We start from the raw sequence: 16098 nt of genomic DNA, 5'->3' as shown, positions 1-16098 counted from the left end.
GAGTGTCTTGAGCACTTCCATTTGGTAAGTGAAGTGAAAAGAGATTTCGTTTCAAATATCTGACGATAAATTACACGAAAAAAAAAATAATTCAATACATATGATCGTTTGCCATATCTTCAAAATGTTCTATGACCTCACAAAACTCATTTTCTAGTAAATCAGGTGCAGCAAACTTGTTTCAGGTTTGCCAACTTTGGTTTTGCTCTTGATTCAATTAAAAAACATTTCAAATCGGCGTTTCATTTAATTATAATTAATAATGTTAGGTACCAAAGAAATTTCTCTGTTCCATCTCTCTACTTCTGTTTCATTGGCGATAACGCTTTCACATATGTCATTCAGCATGATACTGTTAGTGGCAAAAATCCGCGGACAAAAGATAGACAAACCAAATGATCAGGAAACTGTTTTCCACAGAAAAAAGCCATCGTCATTCTGAAATTTCCATCGTTTGAGAACAGTTAGCAATAGCCACTTTTTGAGTTCTCTGCTTTACGAGTCCAGACCAAAACATTTCATTAAACATAAGTCGGAAACAAGTTTTCGTAAAACTATTTAAGTCACTAGATGCGTACACGATTATCTTCCATAAAATCATCTGCAAATGGGTCATCTAAAATATGATTCAATTTAGTTGCAGTGTAATCATTCGTTGTTTCAGTTTCTACTCCATATTCCGCGTCGACACTTTCGGCCATTTCTGTTTGCTGTATTTTGTTTCTTTGGTGACGAATATATAAAATGACAACTAAACATATGATCAGAACAACTACAACTATACATACGACTACGATTATTATTGTAGCTGTATTATTATTATTTTCGTATGTATTGTTGTCTATTGGCATAATCATATAAAATTGTGAATATATTGGATAATACGTTGGATATTTAACAACAATATATTGATAAACTATGAGTAATGTGTTGGTATATGAATAAGTTGAGTTATAATTCATTAATGTAAATGTATCAGATAACATCTGTGTCATACTATGAGTCTCTTCAAATACAATAGAATATGTTATAGTTATGGAATACGTATATTGTTCATTAAACTTTAATGTTTCTGTAAATGTATTTGACATAGAAAATGTATATGAATTTGAAAATGTATTTGATATTGTAAATGTATTCGATTCAGTAAATGTATGCGAAAATGTGTTTGATTCTGTGAATGTATTAGATAATGTAAATGTGTTTGAGTATGTATTTGATTGTGTGAACGTGTTTGATAAGGTAAATGTGTTAGAAAATGAATTCGATTTAGTGAATGTATTTGACTGAGTAAATGTATTTGACTGTGAAAACGTATTTGTATTTGAAAATGTATTTGATTGTGTAAAAGTATTCGAAAATGTATTTGATGATGTAAATGTATGAGAAAATGTATTTGACTTCGTAAAAGTTAAAGTTATCAAATCCATAGTAATATCGCATTCATATATATAGCCAGAATCCAAAGAAGCAATTTGAATTACTTCATCTACAGAATGTCCATATCGGACAACAGATAACGTTATTCCATTTGCTAATTCTTGTGGAAATAATGTCATTTTACATTCAATGGTTTGAGATATTGTATTAGCAGTGCAAATATTTGTAATGTTCCAATTATTAATAATAGATGCATCTGAATTAACAGCCGCTCTTCCATCATTGTAATAATTTCCATCATGCTTTAAACCACTAATATATAAAGTATACTCTGAAAGCGTCTGTGATGTGATTTGTGTTGTGTCAAATTGAATTGTTAAATACAAACGAGCCATTTTCCGAGAAAGTGATACAGTTACTGTGTTTGTATTGGATTGAATTGTGCTTGATTGACCAAACATGAAATCTAAAGCTTTCATTGTTGCTTCGCCATTTTGACGTGTGTCAGTTATTAGTGCAGTAGGATAGAAGCAAGTAATAACATAATATGTCCCTCCAGAGAAAGTCACTCCTCCTGAAAACATACTATTTTTAAACAAACCATTTGAAGAAGAGGTATACCATACATTACCAGTAAAGGCTATACCATCACCTACAACATCTACTCGCATTTGATCATTTGCTTCCCATTTACTATCTGTTGCAAGAGGTTTTCTTAAATGATTATTTAAAGGACGATCATTATTTGCCTGAAAAAATGCATTAGAGAGTTTAGATGATTTGATGCTATTGCCAGACAATACTGACCAGCTTACATCAAATTGGGCAGATAAGCTTTGCATTTGAGATTTGTGATAAGATGATTGAGACAATGCTTGTGCTAAAAACGGGAGAATCATTATTTTGACAAAAGTCATAAAAATAAATCATACAAAAGCGGCTCTAATCGAAAAAAACGGATTGAATACACATTGTTTTTGTTCAAATGAACTAATTGAACAATTGACAGGTAAATCATTCTGAAAATTCAATGATCGAGGAAGTTAATTTGAACAAACTTGACTGGCGGTTATTAATGTCATCTTTCAAAGACCATATGAAGAGTGGAATTATTGTTTCTTGGGAAATATTTACTCAGCCATATCTTATTATATAAATTCTACAAATTCAATGGAAGCAAAAACAGTCAAAACTAAATCATCATCAATAAGTTCAAATGAAAATTTATTAGGAGTATTCATGAGAAATTCCTCACACGGCGTGAGCATCATCGATCAAATTTTATACAAGGAGATGTTGGTTTACATCAAAAAAGACCGAAAATAATAAGCTTTGATTTTCATTTTGACTAAAACCAATTGAAAAAAATATAATCAAATTTGCCAAAAAAAATTATATTAAATAAAAAATTTAATACACAAACATTGATCTAATTCCGTTTTTTGAAGTTTCTTGTTTTTATGCTCTGGTGGATGAAAAACAAGATGTATCCAACGAACTCTATGGCACATATTATTTCCAAAATGTAATCTTTCAAGAAATTCGATGAATTGCCAACTGCTTCATTTTTAACATTCTGTACAGCCTCCAGAACGTTGTCTATGTCAATATTTGGAACAACGGTTTTCTTGGCATAATTGATTGCATCAGATTTAATGTTGTTCATTTGGATAGCAATGTCATGGGCAATGTCAGTGAGGTTATACGAAGTTCTTTTCAATAGATCATTGACCATTCTTTTCATTTCTGGGAGCTCTTTTGAAACAATCTTCGCGAACAATAAAATTGCTTGAAGTTGCATTCGTACCTTCGGTGCAAGTAAGGTGTTGATGGTTTCTGCTGATATTGAAAGCTTTGAACGATTAACAGTTTCTCCAATCACAAAGAATGAATTGGAAAAATCTTCAGATGGACGCCGGTCGAATTTGCCATTGGATTTTTTGATCTTGTCGATGTATACCTTCGAGATTGGCATCAGCGCCAAGCGGCGTTGAGACTTTTTCTCTTTTTGCGTAAAGTATGCGTTTCTGAGATATTTGCGGTTTACGATAGAAGACTCATCGTTCGGCGGTTGTTGGGGTGGACTCAAAAGATCAACTTTAACATTGAAGAGGCGATTATCAGAACAGGTTTCATTGTTCGAAGCAAATAGCGAAAAGTATCCTTTTTCAACGAGATTTGAAATTTTGCTTGTTGTGCAAATTTTGTATTCTTTGCTATTTGTTGGTTTCGAATCAACAGTTATTGTGTCGTTAACTTTCTTAATACGAATTTGAGTTTTGCTGGTTGTGGAAATGTGACAAACTGGAGAAAGTGTAGATATTTTAATTGGATCTCCAGCTCCATTGATTAAATAAACATTGTTTCCTGGAATTCCTGGATTAATCCAAAGTGCTATACCGTGGAATCCAAGTAATTCTTCTGTGCATAATTCTTGTGTGTAAAAGAAAAGAAATCCATTACCACTTTTAGCAGTTGAAATTATTTCAGCTTCAAAAACCCAATTCTTTGCGTAAGTTGGGAGTCTTTGACAAATTCCACCACTTACATAAGGATATTTTAATGTCATTTGAAGATAATTTTTAATATTGATACAAGAACCCCTGAGAGACCAATTTCCAATTTCATTATTTCCATTATCAGTAAATATGAATGGTGGAACTAAGCTATAATTTAATGAAAGAGAATAAGTAATGAAGCAGAATAAAACAAAGTTCATATGCAAAAAGTGCTACAATTCAGGGTGCCCTTCGGAAATAAAAAAATGTTTGAGGATGTCAAATTTATTAATATCTGTAATTTTCGTAAATTAAAAAAGAAATAGAAAGTAATAGACGGGCATATAATTATTCGCAAACCCCATCATCTGAAACTAGAATATTTTTGGAAGATATATCAGTGAAGATTCAAAATTCTAAACGAAAAATTGAAGATATTTGTCTTCGCCAAAGTGTGTGAAATTCTATACCTCATTGTTTTTACACATTAAAAGAGGATTATAAAAGGTAATTCATGAAATAATATTTTGACTGAAAACGTGTCTTACCTGGGAAATTTGAATACAATATGATCGTTTACCCATTTTCCGTGCAATTTAAAAGTTGAAAATTCAATGAACATTTTTATTTGATATTTTCAAAGGAAAATACGTTCCAATATTCAAAAAGTTGTAATATTTCAAATAAACCTCTTTTTAGCCCAAATGGCGTACAGAACCAACGATATAGAGCGAATCGATAAACATGTACTACAAAGATACGAAGTGCTCCACAAAATTGGCAAGGGAGCATATGGCGTTGTATGGAAAGTTATGGACAAAGTTACCCACAACATTGTTGCTTTGAAAAAAATTTTTGGCGCATTTCGTAATGCAACAGATGCGCAAAGAACATACCGCGAAATAACCTTTTTAAGGCAAGTTACACCACACCCTAATATTGTCAATATTCTTAATGTATACAAAGCTGTTAATAATCTTGACTTATATGTCATTTTTGAACTTTTAGAAAGTGACGTTCATAGTGTTATTCGAGCCAACATCTTACAAGATGTTCATAAGCGTTACATTACATATCAACTTCTTGTTGCCATTAAATACCTTCATTCTCGACATCTTATCCATCGAGACCTCAAGCCATCCAATCTCTTAATCAACTCAGACTCATCAGTTAAGCTTTGTGATTTTGGATTAGCCCGAACATTATCAGAAGGGAATATTGGACAAGCAGTTCTCACTGAGTATGTTTCCACCCGTTGGTACAGAGCCCCTGAGCTTATTATAGGTTCTAATAACTACAACGAGGGCGTTGACATGTGGGCAATAGGTTGCATTGTTGCCGAGCTCTATAGCGGGCGACCGTTATTTCCGGGCACATCCACACTTGATCAAATGGAGAAAGTTGTAGCACTTACAGGGCCTCCTAGTCAATCAGACATCAAATCCATGCGATCTGACTTTGCCGAAACAATGATATCAAATCTCACATATACACAACCTCATATAACACTCCATCAGAAGCTTCCATTAGCCGACGCAGACACAATAGACTTCATTCAGAAGCTTCTTGTGTTTAACCCAGACTTAAGAATGAATGTTGAACAAGCAATTAATCACCCATTTGTGGCACAGTTTAGAAACCCAGAGCTGGAAGCGCTCACTGGCGAACCAATAAAGCTCAGCTTATCAGACAATAAGAGATACATGGTGAAAGACTACAGAAACAGACTTTACCACGAAGTGTTGACCAAACTAACTGGAGAACCAGCACACTTACCAGAAAAAGTGCCATCAACATACCATTAGATATAAATATTTCGTAATGTGGCGATTTGAAATATTAAAATTTGATTTGATTATTAAAGAAATTGTATTAACATTTTTGATGTTGCCAAATTTGACCTCTCCATGTTTGTATCATTCAATCCAAAGCAAAATTCTTTTTGATGAAACTGTTTAATCATTGAAGCTAGTGCATTTACAACACATCGTATTGCAAAACATTTATAAATGTTTGATTTTTTAAACCATTCCATTCCTGTACTGATTGTTTTCCAGTATTATTTCCTCTATTCGTAATTAAATATGCAAACTTTCAATGAATACCAAAAAATACCTCATATTCAGTATAAGATTTCAATTTAACAAATAAATGTCATTCATAAATTGATTACCCTTATCAAGGGTAAACTAATATTTGATTTAATCTATAAAAAAAGGAAAAAAATGGAAATCAGAAGAATGACATAAATGTTTTCCAACAGTTCTAAGGCGCATATTCTAAAAAAATATTTGGAATAATGCGGAATTTTTATGTATTCTTGAATGGAAAAGTTATAACTTAACACAAACGATAAAAACACATTTTTCATATGTGTCACTTTTTACATTTGGAAGATACGTTATGACAAATGGCGGCTAAAAATTGCTTTTTCTTACAGGGCGCTCTGTTTTCAGTGAGTTTTACGGTTAGTTTTACAAAGATCGTATCGTTGATGAAACTTTTTAATTGATTAAAAAATGGAAGACTATAATGAAGCAAACATTTCAACAATCTTGGATGCTTGTTTAAACATGAGTACAAATCAATTGCAGCAACAAATAGAAAGCATTTTTACGACAACTTATGGACTAGATTATTTATTTGATGATAAAAAACAAAACCTTCTTCATATTCTTGCAGCAAACGCAAGTTTTACAAAATGGGATGTTCTATTACAAGGATTCGTATATTTAGATATGACAGATTCACAATTAAGAACACCATTATTCATTGCAATTCAAAATAAAAATCAAATAGCAATTTCTGCACTAATAGAAAATATGGCATCGCCGCTTGTTGAAGATGAGAATGGTATAAATTCGATTCAATTAGCGTGTCAAACGAATTATGCAGAAGGACTCAAAATATTATTCAATAATTACCCTACCTTGCAATATTCAATAGATAACTGTGTTAAGGTTGCTAGGCTTTGCATACAAAACAATTCTATAGATGCTTTTAAAATATTTATTGAATATCTTCCCGCTTCATCCACCAACACAATAGACGAAGAAGGTCTTGGCATCATTCATCATGTTGTTCTTAGTGACAAATTAGACTTCCTAAAAGCAATTGTTGCTCACAATAAAAAAATGAAAGAAAAAATATTTGATCTTGACCTTAAAGCAATTGTAAACAAAACAGAGAAGTCACCGATCGAACTTGCGAAGTCGGCACAAGTTGTTGAATTGTTATATGCAAATAATGCATCTGTTAAAAAAGCATCTACAACACTCATTAACGATGTTGTTAAGCGCTCTACGCAATGGATGGTTACCGGTAAGTGCTTTTCACCATCAGAATTGCATAAAGCTGCAGCAGAAAATAATGTCAATTTCATCAAAAATTATACTGGAAAGTTTGCAGATGTTGTTGACTCTTTCCAAATGACTCCTCTCATTTACGCGATAAATGAAAATAGTTTAGCAGCAATATCAGCATTACTTGACATTGGAGCCAATCCCAATTTTTTCACAGGAACCACAACAGCATTTCACTATTGTGCCTTGCTAGGTAATGCGTCTGCATTTTCTCTTCTGATAGATCATTCGAGTCCAGATTTATCAAAAAGAGATTCACGTGGTCGAACTGTTCTATTATGTGCTTTGACTAACAAAAATCCTATGATCATTCGTTCCATCGTTAAGCCCAAACCCGATATCAGTGAGGATTCCCTTGAGATTTCATCCCTTCTGATTTCGCATGACGATTCAGTTTCTGAGGCACTTTTTGACTTAGTTTACACCGACGAACCGTTTACAAACGGTCAACTTCAAAATGGGAAGTCGTTACTCTGGAATGCACTCAATACTAATCACTTACAACTTACGAAAGCAATGGTGAGGAAGCAAAAAGGCAAAAAGGTCATCGAATATGAACCTGATTATGAAGAATGTTTTCATATCATTATTCAAAAAGGTTATGAAGATATATTTAAATCTTTTATCGAACAAGAAATATTAACAGGAATTCAAAACACTAAATATTTGCTATTTGATACATTAACAAATAAAACAAACGCAATACGAGTTAAACTTTTGGAATTAATTCCAAATATATCAAATTCAATCGATCAAATGGGAAATAATTTTTTGCATCATTCAGCAATTTATAATCAAACAGAAAGTATTAAATCGAGTGTAACTGATCTTAAAATTGATGTTAACTCAAAGAATGCACTTGGTGAAACATCATTACATTTGTTAATGCAAAATTCTTCCGAAAAATTTGAAGAAAACTTTAAATTCCTTATTGAAAATGGCGCTAATATAGAAGCACTTAATTCTAAAAATCAAAATATTTTACATTCATCTGTTGAACACAACAATTTGGAGACATTACAAAAGTTAATTCCTTTGTTAGATGACGCGCAATTCAAAAAGTTTCTTTCTCAAAAAGATATCGACGATCAAACTCCACTCGAACTTTCATCAAAACATTTTGAATATAACTGTTCACATTTTCTATCAAAATTCCAACAGTTACCAATTTTCACATCACATGTCACTGTTAAAGAAATAGTTCAACATCATGAAAAAGGTTATTCACCAAATGTTTTTGATATTAATGGAACTCCATTAATTAGCTATGTGATCAAGCAAAAAGATTTAAAGCCTGATGAAATTACAGCATGCGTTAAACAGTTAATAAATTATAAAGCTAATCCATCATTAGAAGATTCAAATAATCTTTCACCAATTCATCATGCTATACTTACAGGAAACATTGACGTAGTTAAAATATTGGTTGAAAATGGAGCAAATCTTTTAATTGAGCCTATTGTCACAATCTTTTCAAAGGAAAATGAACAAAAAGAAATTGCTGATTATCTAAAAATACCAGAAAAACGCGCAAGTGCAATATATGAATTACTTTCAATTCAAGATAATGCTGTACCTATTTTAGGATGTATTTCTAAGAATGAAAAATTGTTTGGTAATGATTTAGAAACACAAAAGTACATGTATGAAGTTAAATACATGCATCGTTTACTTACCTTATTCCGTCAAAGATTCCAAAAAATATTTGCTGGCTTAAAGACTTCCACAACAATTGGTCCATTTCTATTATATTTCGCTGATGCATTTCTACCATTACTTGAAATCGCTTCTTCTTATACAGTTACTATATCAAACATTAGAGCTTCCAAAACTTTAGCACCTGTACTTAGTCAACATAGTGGTCATCAAAAGCTCAGCTTTGATGATGCAATGATTGTTCCAACACAACAATTTACTTATTATCCTGAATTAATCAAAGCAATTATTAGCGCAACGGATTCGGGGCACCCCGATTTTCCTCTCTTGCAAAAAGCTCATATAAAGTTCTCAAATATTGGCAGAACGATCACAGAGAAGAAGCTTATCACTGAGTCACAAAAAGAGCTTCGATCGATTCGTTTGAAGACTACCATCAAAGACAAGAGCACACCATTTATCTTAAATGATGTTCTTTTATGTCGTGGTCAATTTGAGAAGAAATCTTATAATAAGCCAAAATTTGCCGAAAACGAAGGATCAATCATATCTACGTCAGCTAGCTGGGGATTAAAGACCTACCAAATGCAAACAGGATCAATCCATATAACACATTTTAGACCATTTGGAAGTAGTATGGATAGTTTCTTCAGTAATCCAAAAATCGCAATCATTTTGTTCCAAAAGACAATTCTCTTTGGTATCCAAAAGACCAGTGACAAGTTCAAGCTCAAGTTTTCATGTAGGACATCTGAAGTATTATGGGATTTCGCATCTGAATATGGAATGGAATCCGTGATGTTATATGCACCCTTTGGAAGTCTGTTGCTTAAGTTTTCGCCACCAAAGGGCTCATCGGCAAACTTCGAAAGAAATAGATGGCGATCTGACATTGACAAACTTCAAACCACAAATGAGGCAGACTTAGAGTCCAACGACGGAGTTGAGTTTTGTTATGTTTCTTGGGTTGGGGAAGAAACGAAATGTGTTCATTCACATACGTTTGTTGTCCATTGTTCGGATAAAAACGAAGCGAAAACGAAAATAATCGAAAGCCTGGCGAAAGAAGGAATAAAAATAATGAAAAAATCGGGAAGTGATAATTTGTTAATCAATTTCGACTTCCAAACTGTCAAAGTTAACAAAGGCCAAAAATTGGAAGTAATCAGTGACTTGTTTGTGTAAATGTTGTTTTCTATACGTTGATTTATTAAACATTTTGTTATCGTTAATTTCACAATTTTATTTCATTTCATATTATTTTTATAAAAAGATAATTATCATTGAGCATATTCAAATTGTTTCTGTTTTTCATATAATGAATTAAATAAAATAATTTCTTAATATTTAACGTATTAATTCGATATTTTAAATTTATTTTTAACACAAAAAGAATTTGCATTATCCATTAAAACTTATCAAAACACAAAATGATTTTCATCAAATCTTAACAAGAAGCGGCAGTCAAATGCAACGCGCAGAATTTTTTGTTCAGCCAAACCTGCGCAGTTCCTCCGTCGCCCCAATCGAATTTTGCTGCTTCCGAGTGCTCCATTTCCATCAGCAGCACTTCGTCCTGCGGCTGCATCACATCCTGCACGAATTTCGGGTATCCGCCCAAATAAGTTCCGTTCTCTCTGTCGAGTGGAACCTGATTTGGGAACACCAGCGCCATCTGCTGCAGCTGTTCCAACGTTGGAAAGCCAGTGAATTGCTGAGGCGCATTATTGCATTCATCGACGAGATACAGTTCCCATTCGTTTAATTCGGGATGCAAATCCCGCATATTCTCTGATGATTTTATTGTCATTGTGTCTTTGCGCCAACCAGTGATTGTTCGCGGCTCATTAAACACACGCGAAGGATTATCATTTGCGTATTGTAACTCATTTGGTTTCGCAATTATTATTTGATTGTACTCATACCAACATTCGTTGTTGGGACAGCCATAGCATATGATAACACAATCGTGATCATTAGCTGGGAAATAACTTTTGATTTCATCTGGAAGAGTTCCAATGTACAAAGAAAAGATTAACGCAAATGGCTGCTCACACCCGCCACATGTCGGGATGAATGGTTTTATATATGGAACACGTCCTCCAAATTTGGTGACACGAGGATCAGTAGAATCGGAATTGGTAACAATAGGATAGTAACATGGAACTCGTGTGGACTCAATAAGTGATCGTATTTGATTTAGTTTGGCTTTGTATTGTAAAACAGCAGTGGTATCTTCTTGGAAAATATCGGGTGAATTGGTTTTAAGATTATGAAGAAAAAATACCTCAGAATCAGAGAGAGTCTTGCCATCAAGGTAATGAAGATAAGATTTGGCTAAACCACAATATAAAAGTGATTGGCAAAGACTAAGAGGAGAGCAATGTAATTCTCCAAAAGAACCAGAGGTAGAACAGATTTCAAAAAACTTTGTTTGCATTTCTTGTGTTGAACACATGGCTTGAATTGTTCTTTCAAATAGTTTTTGAGCTGGGTCTAATACAGTACGTAACGATGAAAGTCCTTCCAAAATATCAAGGAAATTATTTGGCGTTGAAAATGTGGTTATTACTTGAAGATATTGAGTTAGATCATATTTACAAGCCATATCAAATGTTACATTTTGAAGTTTTACAAATTCCTTTTTGACCTCCTCAGGGAGGTTAAGGTGCGACAAAGGGTTATAGCCACCTAAGAAGAACGTTGGAATATTTGGATGAATCAATTATAATTATAATTTACCTTGTTGACCGTTATTTTAAGGATTCTATCGGTGATATAAACGATATTTTGACGATAGAATGAATTGAATCGCAAAACCTCTGTATCGTTATTTTAGGAAAATAAACGTATTTTGAATTGGAGGGCGGTTTTGACACGACAGTTTTCCAAAAAATCTGTTTTACTTAACAAACAAAAAGAGGTTGTGGAAACATAAAGTCCTGGAAAGGAAGGGATGATATTCCAGGAAGAACAACCTTTGGTTTTGAAGAAACTTCATTTTCAAATTGGTAAGGAGGATTAACATTATTTGCCATGGCGTTCTGTTTTCTAAGGAGTTTGCAACATCTGTTCCTTGTGCTTACATCAGTTCTTCCTGGGAAAAAGCTTGCAATTTTACCCCATTTTGGACCTAGTAGTTTATAATTTTCTAACAAAATTGCATCTTCTTCTGGTGTCCATTCAGAAAGGTTTGTATATGGCGATAAATAATGGTTCCACCTGTCACGACATTGTCTAGCGGTACGATTTCCAATTCTTTGAGCAACAGCTTGCCAATTGCTTGTTCCAATCTGTGAGATGATGAGCTTAAGCAACACGTCTTCAGTTGGTGTGAATTGGTTTCTATGGTTCTTTTTTGGTGTCGTGCTCATAATGATTTGTGATTTGATTTTGTCAGATTCTAATTGAATGAGCACCTATGACGAGATTTGGAATCATAGATGCTCCTTTTCAAAATTGAATAGGAATAACTTAGAAACTGTGATCCATTCAAAAAAAGTTGGATAAGTATTCAAAAGCAGGACTTAAGTTTAGTTTTACAACATCCAACAATTAAAACAAAATGTTTGTGTTTTATGAATGGTAATATAACTAAAATATAATATGCTAAATAGATGTGTTGATGTTTTTAAAATCATTTGTTATCTTTTTCAAAATCATAAAATTTAACTAAATTTCATAATTAAAACATGTTAATTCTGTTAATCCTTTTCTTCTTTGATTGTTTTAAAAAAATCTAAAACATACCAGACCTACGCTGATGCACTTTATTAAAATTGGTCAGTTCAACTTGAATTTTTCTATTCTTACATCAACCAACATTATCCGATTTCCTTGATAACTCTTCTATGTCAAAAATATTTTCTAAACTTATCTTACAAAAAATATTATTGATATTTTCATATGATCAACAACTTTTGTCAATTATTTTAATAAACATCTTATGTTTTAAATATGTTTTTTTTTATTAATTTTGATGAAAATTATGTTTCATGATGGGAAAATGTCTGATGAATTCCAAGATAATAAAAATGATTTTGAATACTTTATTGTTTATTATTTTGGTTGATAAAACAGTTTGAAACCATCAAGCACTCAATTTTAATAACTAGTTATTGGTTGTGAGAGTTGGCCTCTGAATCTCAGAAGACAACACATAATCAAACGGCCAAAAACTTCTCAGTTTTTTTTCTCCAAAATTGACTCAAAACGATTAAATGTTGTTGAAAATGCATCTTCGATGATTGTGAGGAGGAGTTGAGGATTTTCATGAGCGAAATGCCTGATTATCTAAATCAAAACTAAAAGAAAACAAGCGGCAAAAAAATAATAATTTCATAACTGTTTAGTGGCTTCAATCCCAAAGATCGTGATTGAATGCAAGTAGTTCTATGGAATAAAATATCGAGAAGATTTGAAACGAGCATAAAGCATCCAGAATTATTGAGTATTGTGAATTTGCTTGCAACATTCGAATTAATCTCGATAAACGATAAACTTCAAAAAAAGTTTTGATTAAATTTCCCCATGAATTTTGAATAAATATTTCACCATTCCTTGATTAGATTGTTCTAAAAAAACAATGTGTATTCTTTTAAATAATAATTGTTCAATTATTTTCATAATGCGTTTTAAAACAAATCATTTTTATTTCTTTTTGCTTTATTGTATTATCATTTTTGTTCGAATTCATTACAGGATTCAATCGGTTTTTTAATTTCTAAATTAATTTCGAGAAATCTTTTATTAAACGGTCTCTATTTAACGGTTTCTTGGATTTGTTCTCCTAAAGGGGAACTGATTCTTGAAAACACATGAAAAGCAATTACAAAAGTCCAGAAAGGCCAAGCCTTAAAAAGAAGCCTCACTTACGAGAAAGTGACACGGAATCTGAAACAGAATTCGCTAAAATCCAAATTGATCAAAATTTTCCATTATTGGTTCAATACTTTGAAGGACAAAATGTAAGCTTATTTACTGAAATTGCAGATAAGTTTTCACTTGTTTTTTATCAGAAAACGCCATTTTTTGCTCAATTATTTCTTCCAAATTTATGTTCATTTTTAAAAAAAATATTAACAATTGATCTCACAAAGTTTTATTTACAGGCCTCACTGAGGTTATTAGGCTCCATTTTAGCTTGCAAATCACCCATTATCGCAAGCTTTTTTTCTGATACATATGAATTATTTTTTAACCTATTAAATTCAAATGACCCAGATCTTATTATTTGTTCCCTTAATGTTATCAGTCACATCATTCAATCAACCGATGATCCTCAAGAAATTCCATTTGATATTGATCTCAGTATTTTACTTGAAATTAGTGACAAATTTCCCGAAGCAAATGATTCTATTGTATACTTATGTTCATCCAGTCTTGTTTACAAGCCACTTTCATATTTGCGTGATCAATACATATCCGTAATGAACAAAATCTTTACACCTGACTTAGATCCGACATTCTATTTATATGGCCTCCGAAAGATATTTAAATCTCATCCAAAAGAAATTTATGAACTGTTTTATGAAGAGAATTTTTTTGAGAAACTTTCGACATATATATTCATTGAAAACTTCGAAAAGTTATCATTACATAGTTTAAAACTCTATAAAACAATGATCAAAACATATAAACAAAAAAGCGTTGAACTCATTACATATATTTCATATGAAAATGTATTTAATTCGTTACATTTCTTTACTGATGACTACAAAATCAAAAACATTTCATATTATTTAATACGAAAACGAATTCCAACGCAATCGAAAATAATTAATGAGATATATAACATGAACTTAAATGAAACATTTTATGATGACATCGAAAATGGAAAATTTTCACTAAAATTAGAAACATTAAAATTGATATTAAAAATAATGGAATATTCGATGGACAACAATGAAATGATATTATTTTGTTTCGAAAAACATTTCGTAGAATTAGTTTTGGATTATATATCAAACGATTCATCGAAATTGACTTATAATGTGTTTAAGGTGCTGTTGTACGTGCTGAGACATTTGTCGTTGGAAGATAAATGCGAAATGAAAAAATATTTGATCGAAATGAACATAATAAACGAAATTGAAGTATTCGAATCTGAAGAATGCGAATTGAAACTACAAATGAAAGCGTCGGAACTATTAAACGAACTTAAAGAAGAAGAAATATATATTAATAAATAAGTAAAATGTATAATTTTGTTTTGTATAAATTTGATCAAATATTATAATACTCTGTAAATGTTATGTAAATAAAGCGTAATAACGAATGAGATTCATATTGAATTAATTCATGTTGCCAATACATGGAATAAAAACTTTCGCAAAGTGCTAGTAATCTAATTCATGAATTAGCACTTGTTAGAAGGAATAATAGGATTTAAATATATTCACTAAGTTCTTAAATTTCAGTAAAAAATACATTTCCTCTTATTTGAAAATAATTTTTCACTGACATTAAATTTTCGAGTTAAGGATACTGAAGAACTCTATTTAATGGCTAAAATTAATACTCCAAGATAAATCATAAAAGTTATTCATTAAAACACAAATTACTTCCACAAAATTGAGAATAATCTGTACATAATAAAATCTATATCCTATATTATAAAGCGTAATATTTTTTTATTAATATATCTCTTTAAATTGAATCAGTATATTATCAAAAGTGAAATTACGGAATATAGAGATCACGTGATTGGAAAGAGATTTCAGAAAAATAAAGCCATTTTTGAACATATTTTGATATGTACTCATAAATAGATAAACATTACCAATCTCAATATCCTTAATTTTAAGATCTTAAATAACAAGGTACGGTGAAATTATTTTTTTTATATAAACATATTATCCAAGACATATCAAAGTATATATTTATCATAAAATTTTACAATACAAAAATGAAAGTAATAATAATATTTATTGAGTAGTATTTCCTCTGAAAGAAGAAAAATTTTATTATTGTTAAAACAAATCACATAAAATAATGTTATTTTCAGTACTGAAAAATCAAAATTATATATTTAAATGAGACTTGGGAAATTCTTCAATAAAATCATTTGCGAAAGGATCTTCTTCGATATTTGAAATAGAAGAAACATTAACAATTGATATTTCTTCATTTTTATATTGTTCGAAATCTTCTGATTCTTTAGTTTCAATATTTCGTTTTTTATGGCGAATATAAGCAAGTAC

General features: G+C 31.5%; 6 protein-coding genes across 6 annotated transcripts; 2 read left to right on the top strand and 4 right to left on the bottom strand.

The window, feature by feature from the left end:
- Positions 1-566: 566 nt before the first annotated feature.
- Positions 567-2279, bottom strand: GO595_010738 (Trafficking protein particle complex subunit 13; the record flags this gene model as incomplete). The annotated part of the gene is made up of 1 exon (XM_067913450.1): positions 567-2279. The coding sequence occupies one exon, from the start codon at positions 2277-2279 to the stop codon at positions 567-569; it is 1713 nt and encodes a 570-aa protein (XP_067769476.1).
- A 530-nt stretch (positions 2280-2809) lies between these two features.
- GO595_010737 (Legume-like lectin family protein) lies at positions 2810-3949 on the bottom strand (the record flags this gene model as incomplete). Its single annotated transcript, XM_067913449.1, has 1 exon — positions 2810-3949. One exon carries the CDS (start codon positions 3947-3949, stop codon positions 2810-2812), a length of 1140 nt encoding a protein of 379 aa, XP_067769475.1.
- A 633-nt stretch (positions 3950-4582) lies between these two features.
- Positions 4583-5683, top strand: GO595_010736 (CMGC/MAPK/ERK7 protein kinase; the record flags this gene model as incomplete). The annotated part of the gene is made up of 1 exon (XM_067913448.1): positions 4583-5683. One exon carries the CDS (start codon positions 4583-4585, stop codon positions 5681-5683), a length of 1101 nt encoding a protein of 366 aa, XP_067769474.1.
- Positions 5684-6700: 1017 nt separating this feature from the next.
- GO595_010735 (serine/threonine-protein phosphatase 6 regulatory ankyrin repeat subunit B-like) lies at positions 6701-10081 on the top strand (the record flags this gene model as incomplete). Its single annotated transcript, XM_067913447.1, has 1 exon — positions 6701-10081. One exon carries the CDS (start codon positions 6701-6703, stop codon positions 10079-10081), a length of 3381 nt encoding a protein of 1126 aa, XP_067769473.1.
- Positions 10082-10343: 262 nt separating this feature from the next.
- Positions 10344-11336, bottom strand: GO595_010734 (uncharacterized protein; the record flags this gene model as incomplete). The annotated part of the gene is made up of 1 exon (XM_067913445.1): positions 10344-11336. The coding sequence occupies one exon, from the start codon at positions 11334-11336 to the stop codon at positions 10344-10346; it is 993 nt and encodes a 330-aa protein (XP_067769472.1).
- Positions 11337-11802: 466 nt separating this feature from the next.
- On the bottom strand, positions 11803-12270 carry GO595_010733 (Myb-like DNA-binding domain containing protein; the record flags this gene model as incomplete). The annotated part of the gene is made up of 1 exon (XM_067913444.1): positions 11803-12270. One exon carries the CDS (start codon positions 12268-12270, stop codon positions 11803-11805), a length of 468 nt encoding a protein of 155 aa, XP_067769471.1.
- Positions 12271-16098: the final 3828 nt, after the last annotated feature.

This window comes from Histomonas meleagridis (assembly GCF_020186115.1).
Source record: "Histomonas meleagridis strain 2922-C6/04-10x chromosome Unknown scaffold_61, whole genome shotgun sequence".
NCBI lineage: Eukaryota > Parabasalia > Tritrichomonadida > Dientamoebidae > Histomonas > Histomonas meleagridis.
Note: the sequence above shows the minus strand (reverse complement) of the source record. Positions and strands in the feature narration are given on the sequence as shown.